Genomic DNA, 13,166 nt, shown 5'->3' on the forward strand with positions numbered 1-13,166 from the left:
GGTTTGGAATCCCTCACCGAGAGCACGGCAAGAAGAAGCAAACTGGGGCGAGGTGTGAGTGCTGGGCCGTGTGTGGGTTTGGCCACGACCTTCCATAGGACCTGACCTTCTTCACGGTCCATTTGTAACCCGCTGTTTTCAGCCGGTACCGACGTGCTGTGTGTGCTCCTGCTCCCGGTGCTCCCTGCAGCAGCAGCAGCAGCAGCTCCGTGTGCCGCGCTCCTCGTGCTGTACCGGCTGCTCTAAGGGGGTTCCCCCCCTGCTCTGCTCCACGAGCGTCGTGCCGTGCCCGCCCCGCGCTGCACGTGGAGCTGCTCGGAGCAGCGCTGTGACCCGCTGCCGTGTCCGCAGCAGTCGGTGCCGTTCAGCTCCCTGCGCCGTTTGCCTCTTTTTGCCCATTTCGGAGCTTTTCTCGGCCACTTTCTTCCCTCTCGTGTCGTGTCCGTCTCGTTCTGTGTGTGTCCCGTCCCCGCCCTCCCGCCCCCATCGGCCTCGTGTCTGTTCCCGGCCGCTCTCGGGGCTTTTGGCCTCACGCCTCGTGTCCGCGTTTCTTGTTCGTGCCGCTCAGATCAGAGCGGAGCAGCTCGGCCGGGCTGCGGTGCGGCCATGGGGCGGCAGCAGAGCTCCGGGAACGGCGCCCGCTCCGCGGGGCTGTTGGGGCCGTTGGATTCATTTCATTCTCATTTGGATTTTCAGTTTCGTTTCGTTTCGGTTTTGTTTTATTCCTCTCCCCGTTTATTTGTCCCGTTTCCTTTTTCCCTTCCTCTTTCTTTCATTCTGCTTTTCCCCCTTTTATCTTTGGCACGAGATGCGGTGCCCAGTGATCCCACCTGCCCCCACACACACACACACACACACACACACACACACACACACACACACACACACACACACACACACACACACACACACACACACACACAGCACCGCTGCACTGTGTCCCTGTGTCAGGGTCTGACCCAACGCTGGGGGCGATTATTCCTACATTGGGGGTGTCCCTGTGTCGGTGCTGACCCTGTTTTTGGGGGCTGACTGTGGGCTCAGTGCTCAGTGCTGTCCCTACGTCGGTGCTGTCCGTCGGTCCGGCGGTGCCGTCGTACCCCGCTAAACAACCCCACGCCCGCAGCCGCCCCGCGGGCATTTCTGGCCGCTCCACGCCGTGACAGCCGCATCCCCACGCACCGGCCCGACGCCTCCGGCAGCTGCGTGGGGCGGTGGTGCCGCTCAGCTGCCGCTTTGAAGCTCCGCCGCCATCTGCGCCGCGCAAACCCCGCGCTGCCCGCGGCGCACGGAGCTTCCGGAGCCGGCACGGGGGGGGCGGTGGTTGGTGCCGCGGCTGCTCCGCCCCACGGCGGCTCCGGGCGGGGGGGGGGGCGGGGGGCAGCGCTGGTGTCCGCGGGGAGCAGCCCCCAACGCGCGACATGAGGCAGCGGATGGGGCCGGGCCGGGGATCCCGGCGCTCTGGTGCCCCCCCCCCCCCGCTGACCAACACGGGGCAGAACCACGGCTGCCCCCCCCGCCCCCCTCGTTTCACAGCGCTCTTTAAATGCAAATCCGGAGGCGAAGCGTTGGACCCCCCCCTTTGCCCCCCCCCGCCCCCGTCCCCGCTCCGGGACCGCGAGTGGGGGCGGCGCGGTGGCACTGAGCGGCCCCGGGGAGCTGCGGGCGGCGGCGCGGGCGTGGGGCTCCCCCGGCTGCGGGGCCTCGTTAATATTGGACGAGCTCTTTGTCCGCGGGGCCCGGGGCGGCTCTCGCAGTCTCCTTTCATCTCCTCGAGGCCGCAGCTCGCTCTTATCTGCCGCTTCCTCCGCGCTCGGGGCGTTCCGCGCTTTCTTCCCCCCGGGCAGGGCTGCAAAAAGCCCATCGGCTCCGGGCAAAGGGCGGCGGGCCCCCCCCGGCCCCCACCCCGCTCTCACCGTCCCCGCGTTCTCCGCCCGGACTCTGCCCCGCGCCGCCCCCATCACAAACACTCGCGGTGCGGGGCGCTGCGGGACGCGGCCGCTCCGGGCGGTGACACTCGATCCGCGCTGCCGCGACCTTGCGGGAGGACGAAGGACACGCGGCCCCGGCCGCAACTCGATCCGGCCCGGGCTCAGCCCCGCGGACACGCGCTGAGCGTTGCGCGCCCCGACGGCACCGCGCGGCGCATCCCCGGGGCCGCCCGCAGCGAACCGGGACCGGGACCGGGACACAGAACCGTGCGAGCGCCGGGCAGCGCCCCCCAAACCCCGGCCCCATTGATTTGAATGGCGACGCTCGGGACGCATTAACGCAGCGGGAGCGTCCGGCGTTTAACGGCGGTGAATGGCACATCCGAAGGGGCGCGGGAGGGGGGAGGGAGGGAAGGAGGGAAGGAGGGGTCCCCGTGTCCTCATCTGTTGCTCTTCAAAGCGGAGCCAAAACGGGGCAGCTCAGGTGAGGGCGGGGCCGGGTCCCGCAGCTCCGCGCCCGACGGACAAAAGCTGCCGGGCCGGGGGCGGCCGTTCGCCCGCAGCGCCCAATAATGCAGGACAGCGCGACGCTCCTGTTCTTTTGCGAGGAAGCGGCTCGTTTGCTTTTCTCGCCTCCTCCCGCTCCTGCCCTTCCGTTTGGGTTTGTGGGGTTTTTTCCCCCTCTTTTTCTTTTTCTTTTCTTTTTGCCCCTTTTTCCTCTCCCAGGAGCGGCGCTTTCCAGGCCGGGTTGCAGCCGGGGGCACAGCGGCTCATACCGCCCCGCCGTGTGTTTACAGCGCAGCTCCCGGCGTTATTTAGGGATCGTAAAACCGCAGCTCAGCTCAGCTCAGCGATCCCAATCCCGCTGCAGCTCGGTTCTATTCCCCCCCACCCAGCACCTCCCCCCCCCACGCGGTAAAATTCAGCGCTGCCGCTTCCAACGCCGCCCCCCCCCCAGGATCACCGCGTGGGGACGCTGCGGGGGGGCAGCGCAGCTGGGACACGTCGGGGGGTGCGGGGTCAGGACGGAGCTGGGGGCGGTGCGGGGAGCGCGGGCACGGCTGGTACGGCCCGTTGTGTGGGGCTGAGCCGTGGGCCCAGGGAGCTCCGTGGTGCAGAAATCGGTGCTGGGGCGAACAGAGACACGTGGGGAGGGGTGTGGGCCGGGGGTGGTGGTTCTGGGGCACGGCAGGGCCGGGCTGCGGGGCGCTGTGGGGCAGTGCCCGGCTCGGGCTCTGCCGTCCATCCCTTCCCCTCCTGCCCTGCCGCGGCCGCAGCACCGAGGGCGCCTTCCGACGTTGCCAGCGAATGGTTTTTAATTAAAAGCAGCCGCCGTTCCGCCGTGTCCCGGCTCCGGCGATGACCGCCGCTTCCATCCTCCGCCTTTGGTCTTCCTTTCCGCACAGCGTGAAGCGCGGAGATGAAAGGAACCCGAAAAGCGCCAGAAAGAAAACACCGAGGCGGCCGTAAAACCGCGCCGCCCCCGCTGCCCCCCGGGGCCGTGGGACGAGCTGCTCGGCCCCACCGAGCCGTGCCCGGAGCCGGTGCCTCCAGCACGGCTAAAAATAACAGCCCCGAGCGGCACCGACGGCGCCCAACTGGAAGCAGCTTCGGGGCGGCCGGCAGCAAACGGGGCTGTGGGTCCTTCTGGGAAAGAGCAATTAAAAATAGCGTTGGGTGAAAGCTGGATCTGAAAGCTGAGCCCCACCGCGGGTCCCACGCGTCCAGAGCAGCGACACGGCGCGGTGCTCTCACCCCGCTGCCCCCACATTCCTGCAGTGCAGGCCGGGCAATGCGCCGTGCTCCTTCCGGCACCTTCCAGACCCTTCTGGGGGCTCCAGCCACGGTCCCGGTGGGGAATGGGGGCACAGCGCAGCCCCCGGCGCCTCTTCCCTTCTGCTGTGCCCGCACTGCTCCGTTCTGAGCGCCCAGCACGAGGAAGCAGCTCAGATCTGCCAGCCCGGAGCTGCGTGAGCCCCCCCAGCCGCTGTGACACGTTGTGGCGGTGGCAGGACACGGAGCAGCTGCCCGGCCCGTCTCCCTGCCCTCCTTCCACCTCTGAGCAGCAGCTGCTGCCGGGAGGTGCTGACTGCGATGGAGCCCCATGTTGTCCTGCAATGGGGGCCTGCTGAGGAGCCCCCCTTCCTTGCTGGTGTCCCCGCTCTGCCCCATGAACAGCCGTGGCAGCGCAGCTCAGGGAGTTGCTCCTCAATGCAGTGAGCACCTGCTGGGCCCGCTCTGCAGTGGCACATTCACTTTGAGGTGACACCCAGGAGGGGTGCAGAGCTCCCCGCTCCCCCCACTCCCAGCTCTGCTCCCCCCAGCTGTGTCTGCCTGCAGCGCGCCCGGCCCCGCGTCCCCAAAATACTCGTAGGGCTGGAGCGGCTCTGCCACCCTCATCAATGCTGCCGGAGCCTATTTTAAGCCTTGCTAACGTAGGAGGATTAAATTTGGCTGGCTGAGACACGTCCTGCTCCCAGCTGTCCCCCGGCCTCCCCTGGGGCTGGCAGCGCTGCCACTCACTGCTTTGGGACCAAAGGGGGGGGCACCTCCTGCCTGGGGGGTCACGGTGGGACCGTGTGGGTGATGGGTCAGGAGCAGCAGAGCTGTGCACCGAGGGGTGGCACAGGACACAGGGCAGCGCTGTGTCCCCATACAGCACCATCACACTGCTGGTCCACACTGCTCCGGAGTCACTGTGAGTGCTCAGCAGAGCAGAGTATTGTACAGTGTGACTGAGCAGGGGGCACCTGCACGGCTCATCTCACCTGCAGAGCAACCTGCTGAGCCCACAGTGTGGGGATGGAGGGGGCACGGGGGGACATGGAGGGCACATGATATGGGGAGGGCATCAGTGGGACGTGGAGTGACACGGAGGGGACACGGCTGAGGCTGCCGTGGAGGCCGTTCCCGGTTTGTTCTGCCGGACGTTGGGTAACAATGGCTCCATCACCTCGGTGCCGCCGCCGTGAATTGTCATGAGCCGCCACCGGAGCGGGGCTTTGAGCAGGAAAACTGCTGGATCAGCTCTACGCGATGATAAACAATACTCAGCATTTACATATTCAAAGCACTTTGATTAACTCTCGGGCTTTAAGGACCCGACCGAATTCCACCCCGGGGGCGGCCCGGCCCGGGGCAGCGCTGTCTGGGGCGGTGCGGAGCGATGCGGCGGTGCCGGCCCCGGGCGCGGAGCGACGGGAGCCGTCGGTTCTGGCCCAAACGCCGCAGCCGGGTGCGAAGTAGCAGCGCGGGGTGTCGCGGCTCAGCTCACAGCGGAGCTGCCGAACGGAGGCGGTCGGCTTTAAAACACAAGGAGCCATCGCCGCCCCCCGCACCGCGGAGCTGCGGAGGGCACCGGACGGAGCGGGGCAGCGCTGTCCCTGCCGCCGTCGGGCCCGTCTCGTCGTTCCCCTTCGAGTCTCCGCCGCCGCGCGGTTCCCAACGATCCCCTCCCTCGGGCCGGCGCCGCTCCGCCTCCCCCCCCCCGGTAAGAGGATCGAGGATCCCGCGGCGTCACGACGAACATCCCCGGGAACGGGGCGCAGCGCGGAGCCGCCTCTGTCCGGCCGCGACCCGCCGCCTTCGGGGCGCCGCGGGTTTGGGCTCCGCCGGCCGGAGACCGCGTGGGGCCGCGCCGCAGCCCGAGCCGCGATCGATCCGCATCGACCGTCCCCGCCGCGCTGCTCCACTTTCCAGCCAATGTCAGGCGGCGGCGGCGGCGGCGGCCCGGGGAGCCCCGGCGGTGGCACCGCGCGCCCGGCCTGGCGCACCGCCCGCACCGCGCTGCCACGAAGAGCCGGAATGGAGCACGGAGCCGAGCGGGGAGCGGGGCCGGGAGGGGCGGAGAGCGGGCACGGCGCTGAGCGGGGCGGGGCATCGCAACACGGGGCTGTGAGCAGCGCGGACAGCGGCAGCACCACGGTACAGGTGAACCCGCACCTCCACACCTGCACCTACACCTACATCCACACCTACACCTACATCTACACCTCCACCATCGTCTGCATCTCAACCTGAGCCTATAGCTGCACCTTAACCTGCGCTCACACTGCGCCTGCACCTACAGCCAAACCTGCACCTACACCCACATCTACCTCAACATTCACACCCACACCTACATCCCCCACCCCATACTGCTCCTCCTGCTGCCAGCCCCACATCTGTCCCCACACACCACAACTCACAGCTCACCTGCCCCTACACCCGCACAGCTGCATCCATGCTCACACCCGACCCCCTACTGTCATTTACACCCACACCTCCATCTACACACACACACTTACACCCAGACCCACATCGAAGCCCACCCTGTGCCACCCCCGGCTCAGTGCGCTGCAGCTGCCCCCATGGATTCCTTTGGGCTCTGGGGTCAGGGAGCAGCTCAGCAGCACGGCTGTGCCCAGTCACCCACCCCACCCGCAGCTTTGGGTTGCACACAGTGGGGCTGCACAGCCAGACTTTGGGGTGGGCGAGGAGGGGAGATGGGGGGCGAGGGGCACTCTGTGCCTCGGTTTCCCCATGATGCTGCTCCTGCTGCTGGTGCTGGTGGTGCTGGTGGTTCTGGTTCTGGTGGTGGTTCTGGTTCTGGTTCTGGTTCTGGTGCTGGCCCTGCGCTGGCAGCGTGCGGCCGCGGCGCTTCCTGTTTGTGCAGGATCCGCTGGCATTGTGCCGCACAGCGAGGGGGGCAGAGCCTCTTCTTGCACCTGCCCAGAGCATCTGCTAGGGAGAAAATCTCCATGGCAACTCGGCCGGCTCCTCCATCGCCGCTCCGCCGGGGGCCGGGGTTGCTCCCTCTGCGTCCCCTCGGCTGTTGGGGTCCCCGGGGCGCTGGGAGCTCGGTGCCAACCCACTGCCCCCCCCACAGCGGGAACCCCGGGTCCCTGCACAGCGCCGGGAACACAGAGCGGGGCATCGCTGCACGTCAGGGTGCAACATTGAGCCTGGGGCCCCCGTGTGCCCCCAGGGGCTGAGGACGCAGCGCAGGGTGGGCGGCACGACGCTGCTCATCACGGTCTGTCCATGCCCTGGGGGCTGCCCGAGGGCTCCCAGTGCGATGTGTGTGCAGTGGGGAGATGGGAGCTGAGAGCAGAGAGGGGTGGAGGGAAGTGGAAGCGGTTCCTGAGGGCTCCAGGAAGCATCACTGAACCACCCGGTGCTGGTGCCCATGGAGGCATGGGGGAGCACAGCAAACCCTCCTGGCGATGGAGGACTCCACGTCCTGAAGGCCCCATTACCCCCCAGCTCCCGGCTGTGGGGCCAGGAGTGCAGTGCTGCCATGTAGCCCTGTCAGTGCTCCAGTGCAGGGCTGTGGGGACTGGGATGGGGCTGCCAGGGGCTGTGGGGCTGACCCACAGCACTCCAAGGCTTCGGCTCTGGGCAGCCCCTCAGTGCCATGGGGATGCTGGGGATCTGGGTGGGGGATGGACAGAATGCGCTCATGGCCCCAGTTTGGGCTGGGAGCTGCTATTTTGGTGGCTGTGACCTAATGCTCCGTAGGTGCCTCTGGAAACAGGGCTGGGTTACAGCGGGTGTGGTGCGGAGCTGCCTCGCAGCAGCGCTGGCTGTGTGCAGCCCCACGGCCATGGGGGTGTCAATGGGGCTGGCAGTGCATGACCTGTGTGTGCAGAGATGGCAGCGCAGGGAGCAGTGTGTGTTTTCTATGTGAGCAGTGGCCCCAAACGTGGCTTTTCCCGTGAGCTCTTCTGCCTGGAATGAAATTGTTTTTCCCAATCCAGCGGCTCCTGCAGGGGTTTAACTGCAGCCCCGTCTGAGAGCAGTAAAAAGCCTTTCCAAAATGTTTCCACTGCCCAACAGCACTGGGGACAGGAAGGGCCGGGCAGGAGGGGCCGGGGTGGAGGCTGTGGGTGGGGGGCTGAGAACAGGGCTGGGCATTGGGAGGCACTGGAGACCCCCACATCCATGTGGCACCGATGTCGCCATGCAGTGATGAAGGTCCTGGCATGGGGACTGCTCCGGGATCAGCTCCAGGCTGCAGCCGTCCAGCAGAGCCATGGCAGAGCTGGAGCGTGGGGTGCCCGTGTGGGGCTGGGTGGGCACATCCTGCCGGTGCAGGGCTCCCACTGCCCGGTGCTGGTGGTGAGACCCCAAACCTCACCCCAGAGATCCCCACTGCTCCCCACTTCCCGACCCAGCCGTGCTGCTCTGCTCAGCACCAGCCCTTCCTCCCAGCATCCTCAGCCCCGAGTGGTTCCAAGGGCGATGCGCTGTGCTGCAGCGGTGACACGGAGGCAGCAGCCAAGGCTGAGCCAGACAGAGAGGATTGAATTCCCCGAGTGTGCCTGAAGCTGGAGGCACAGCAGGACGGTGGCCCAGGAGCCGTGCAGAGCCGTGCAGAGCCGTGCAGAGCCGTGGGGACGGGCTGTGGCTGTGGGTGCGTGGGGGCTCTGCACAGGGCCCCAGCGTGTGCCTCTAGGCAGAGCCATAGAGGGTTTGTTGGCTGGGCTGGGGGGCTTTTATGCTCGCTCTGTGCCTTCCCTCGCTCTCAGGAGTAATGAAACGCAGGAGCCAGCGCTAATGCACCATTAAGGCTGCAAATTTCAGCACGCAGCCATCGGAAACGCAGGCGCTCGGGTCCGTCGCCAGCTCCACCTCTGCTGCGACAGCGGAGGAAGGGGCTGGCGCTGCGCTGACCTTTGGCTCTGCGGCCCTGGCTGAGCCCCGGGCTGCCCGCGGGGCTGGGGGTGCCCAGGGGGGGCTGGGGCCGATGGGGGCAGGAAGGAGCCTCTGAGCAGCGCCGTCTGTTCCGCCTCGCCGCCGTGCCATGCTTCGCTGGCAGGGACCGCTCTCCATAAATTTGGGTGGAAGGGAGAGCTTGGCAGAGCCCCGGGCTGCAGGGGAGGATTTACTGCGGCTCCGCGCACTGCTCGCAGGCTGCGGCTCCTGCACCAGCACAGGGAGGAGGAGGAGGAAGGAGCCTGTGCTGGTGTCTGCGTGGGGACCTTCCCCCATTCCTGCAGAGGGTCTGAACTCGCTGGGGCCCACAGGGTGCGAGCAGTGCCTGTGTTTGTAGCGCACCCCTTGGGAAGCACAGCCCAGCAGTGGGCTGCCTCCCTGCCCTGCAGGATGATGGATTCAGGGGCGCAGCCTCATGGCCACCTCCCCTCCTCCTCCCCTCCTCCTCCCCTGCTCTCTTTCAGTTGCCCCAGGAGGAGGAGGCCGCACAGTGCAGTTGTCCATCCCGTGCCTCCTGCACAAGGCGGGCGTTGGCTGCGCTGCCCGGGGATGGATGGAGGCTTTTCCAAGGCTTGGGAGCAAGGTGTGGACAGCACTGAGAATAGCATCTCGAAATCTCAACTGCCAAGCCCTTAGCCTAACCAGAAGGTTATTCTTCTTCCCTTATGCTCATACATATCCATTAGGATGGGACCATATGTGTGAGATGTAGATGAATTTCTTTCCTCTTGACAAGTCCAGTTGGTCGCCTAGGTAAGGAGATGGTGGTCTGTTCCCATCCAACTCAGCGCTGGCTCCTTGCCGTCATTCCTTGGGTTGGGCCCGTCCCGGAGGGAACCCAGTTCTGGCTGCTCCCAGCATCCTCCATCCACTGCGCTGTTTCTATTGGGCCTCTCCTTGGAGCAGCCCCTGGTCAGCATCCCCAAACTGGGACCATCCTGGTGTCTCTGTCAGCTGCCTCAGCAGCCCCATGTCCATCCTGTGCACATTCCTGTGCCCCGAGCAAATGGAAGCGCCCTGAAGGATGCTGCTCATCTCCAGCTCGGTGCTTCACCACGGGCTTCAGCTGAGCACAAACACGAGTCCAGCCCCTCATTGAGCACAGGCTGTGGGCTGGCTGGAGCTGCCCCTTCCCCATGGGGTGTGGAGGCCGTTGTGTGGGGTGTCCTGGGCTCCATCCCGTGGGGCAGGTGGGCACCGTTCCCAGTCGTTTCCCTGCAGCTCCTGACTCAGTCGTGCCCAAATTAGCTCCCGCCCTGAGTTGCTTCTGATATTTCCCGGGGCTGTGGTTTCTCTCCTGGATCTTTCTGCCCTGATGCTCTGCCCCTCACTGTCCCTCTGCCTGCAGGACCGGGCAGCAGCCGCGCTGCAGGAGCCCCATGTGGGCCACGTCCCAGCAGATGGCTTTAGCGGGCGCTGCGGATGCTGCAGCGAGGCGGCTATTTTGGACCACGTGGGCGTCTGAATTCCAGGCGAATCCCTGCTCAGAAAAGCGCCCGTCAGGGTCCCCGTGGCTGGGAATGCTGCGCTCTGTGTGTCCCCACGGCACCGCAGCCTCACGCAGCCCCATCCCCAACCCCTGGCTCTCCTCACCATCCCATCTCCCTCCACGCTGCTGGCTCCATCCACCCTCCCGTGGGCAGACAGAGCCACCGGCCCACACCCCACGCTGCCCCATGGCAGCCCCACACCGCTCACAGTGGGGCACACAGCTGCGGGTGGGAGCGGGCAGGGCCAGGCGCTTCCTGCCCCTCTCCTGGCCGCCGCGGAGCGTGTTTGCTTTGAGGCCCGTGTCCTCCTGCCAGGACATTCCGGGCAGCTCGGCTGCAGCTCGCAGGGAGCCGTGGGACGGCCCCGACCACAGCTGCCCCGCTCCCAGCTCTGTGTGGGGCAGAGCCCCCCCCCCCCCCCGGCCCCACACATCCCCAGAGCCGGGGCGACTGCCCGCCATGTGGGAGACAGCTGGGGTTAAAAATTAACGCGGCGCTGCCTCAATTAATGCAGCACGGCCGGCCCTGGGCTACGTGCTGCAGCAGGAAGGCAGCGCTGGCTGCGGGGCCCTGTTGCCTGGCAGTTCCCATTGCACCATCCCAATGGCCATTAATGGCCGCAGAGCCCAGGCCCCACCTCGGGGACACCCATGGCTGGGCGCTGACCCCGCTGTGCTCTTGGCACTGTGTCTCTGCAGCCCTGTCCCCATTCACTGATTCCAGATCACCGTGTGGAGCTGCTGAGCAGCCCCCAGCTCTGTCACCCCCTTGGTCTGTGGCATCCAGGCTCAGGGTTTGCAGGTTGGATTTGTTTTGGAACGTGCTTGCGTGCTGGGAGCCACAGGGGCGCATCCTCTCACACAGCCCCACATCCCCACTGCTGTCCTATGTCCCATCAGCCCCACATCCCACTGACACCCCCTACCTGCAGGGCCGTGTCCTGCCCACTGCTCTGCCAGCGATGCTGCAGCAGCACGGCCGGCCTCCGCCTGGAGCCCAGAGCAGCTCCTGGCTTTGCTCAGCAGCCGGAGAGAGGAGACAGCACAGGGCCCCGCCGCGGGAGACACGTGCCCGGGTGGCGGGGATGGTTTTGGCACCGCTCCTGGCACACGGGGCTGGAGCAGCGCTGCCGCCTGCACGGCTGCTCTGTGCCCTCGTCCTCCAGCCCTGCCCTTCTCACTCCCCACCCCCGACTCCTCACCTTCCTTCCCGTCCCCTGTGCCCTCTGTCCCTCCCCACCAGCTTCCTGCACTCAAGTGCCCTCCATCATCATCTCCATCCCATCCCCATCTTCATCCTCATCCCCACCCCTATCCCCATCCCATCCCCCGTGTAAGTGGCTGTTTGGCTCCATGCCTCAGTTTCCCCTCTTTTTGCTGCAGTCCCTGCAGGCTGCACCTTCCCTCAGCCCAGCTCACTGCAAATGACCTCAGCCCTCAGCTCAGCTTCATCCCAGCAGATGCACTTTGCAGTGTGCACAAAGCCCATGTGCAGTGCAGGACGTGGGGGGTTGTGGCCGTGGTGCCCCACTGTTATGGCACTGAGGGCCTCCATGTTACTGCTCACCAGCAGGACCTGTCCCCCCCCACCCCACCAGTGCCATCACAACCCCAGTGTGAGAACTGGTGCACGGGAGGGTCCGGCTGAGGGGCGCTGAGCGGGACCTGGTGGGAACCCCCAGCCACGAGGTCAGCCCCACAGCCACACTCAGTCCACCACTGGGCTCATCCCATGACTGTGCTTATACTATCGCCATGCTCACCCCATACCCATGCTCACCCCATGGCCACGCTCACCCCATGGCCACGCTCACCCCACAGCCGCACTCACCCCATGTGTCCCTGCTCGCCCCACACTGTGCTCTCCCCCACCCACGCCCACCCCACGGCTCCCACTTGTCCCACTGCGGCACCACGGGGAGATGTTGGGGGAAGCGGCCGCGTGGGGCTGAGGAGCTGCCGGGGAATTGGGAGCATCGTCACAGCAGCAGCGACCGCATTTGAAAATCCCAGTAGCTAAATATGTGAAACTTGCATAATTAACAAGACGTGGATCAAATACAAACAGCGCATTCACAGCGCTTCCACGTTCCGGTTCCCACCCCCCGCCCCCCCGGCACCGCTCACATTTTTGTTTCTCCGAGCGGACGGGATGGGGTGGGAAGTGATTCTGTGCCTGCGAGAGAAGCACGGGGATGTATTTAGATACAGCGATGAGCGCAACAAACCGGCTGCTGCTTTGTCAGGGCGCTGCCGGCGGGGCTGGGTGTTGGTGGGGCTGCAGGACGGAGCTGCGCCCCCAGAGCTGCGGGGCTGGGCAGGGAGCTGCGTCTCCTACAGCCCTACATGGGGATGGAGCTCCCACATCCCAGAGCTGTGCGGCCCCACAGAGCCCAGGGAAAGGGCTCCCCTCTGTGATGGGGTTTGGGGACATTGCCCGAGTGTGGGGGCAGCGACTGCCCCATGGGAACCGCTGGCCTCGTGTCCCTTGTGGGTGCCCTGTGTGCCACTGGGGACCGTCCCTGTCCCATGGGGCGCTGTGCTGACCTCTATGTTGCCCACCCCTGTGCTGGAAATGGGGTCAGGGGGACGGACACTGCACCGGGCTGAGATGTCATGGGGTGGTGGGGGAGCACAGCGGGGTGACACCCACAGAATGGATGTGTCGGTGACACCCGTGGGGACGCAGGCAGAGGGGGGCTGTGCTGTGCTGTGCTGTGCTGTGCTGTGCTGTGCTGGGCTGTGCTGTGCTGTGCTGTGCTGTGCTGTGCTGTGCTGTGCTGTGCTGGGCAACATGGAGGAAACAGCCCTAGGGAGGATGGGTGACACCACTGGTGTGCATGGGACATGGGGCACAGTGAGGTGACACTGTGTGATGGAAGGGACACGACTGCACAGCTGTGGTGGGACGCTGGGAAACATGGACTGGGGGGGTGCAGCGAGGTGACACCACGTGGGGGTGGGACGTGGGGAGCACACAGTGGGGACAGGTGAGACCCAGGGGTCACATCATGGTGCCTATGGGAGCAGGTGGGGTGGGGGACACACGC

At 66.2% G+C, this 13,166-nt stretch overlaps 1 protein-coding gene across 1 annotated transcript; it reads left to right on the top strand.

The window, feature by feature from the left end:
* Positions 1 to 1,421: 1,421 nt before the first annotated feature.
* Positions 1,422 to 3,614, top strand: LOC146757958 (uncharacterized). Its single transcript, XM_085518994.1, has 2 exons — positions 1,422 to 2,300; positions 3,261 to 3,614. Exon 1 carries the CDS (start codon positions 1,422 to 1,424, stop codon positions 2,244 to 2,246), a length of 825 nt encoding a protein of 274 aa, XP_085375120.1. The 3' UTR covers positions 2,247 to 2,300; positions 3,261 to 3,614.
* The last annotated feature ends 9,552 nt before the right edge of the window (positions 3,615 to 13,166 follow it).

Source organism: Coturnix japonica, chromosome 18 (genome assembly GCF_054131305.1).
Source record: "Coturnix japonica strain WE chromosome 18, WE-NBRP24, whole genome shotgun sequence".
Lineage (NCBI taxonomy): Eukaryota > Metazoa > Chordata > Aves > Galliformes > Phasianidae > Coturnix > Coturnix japonica.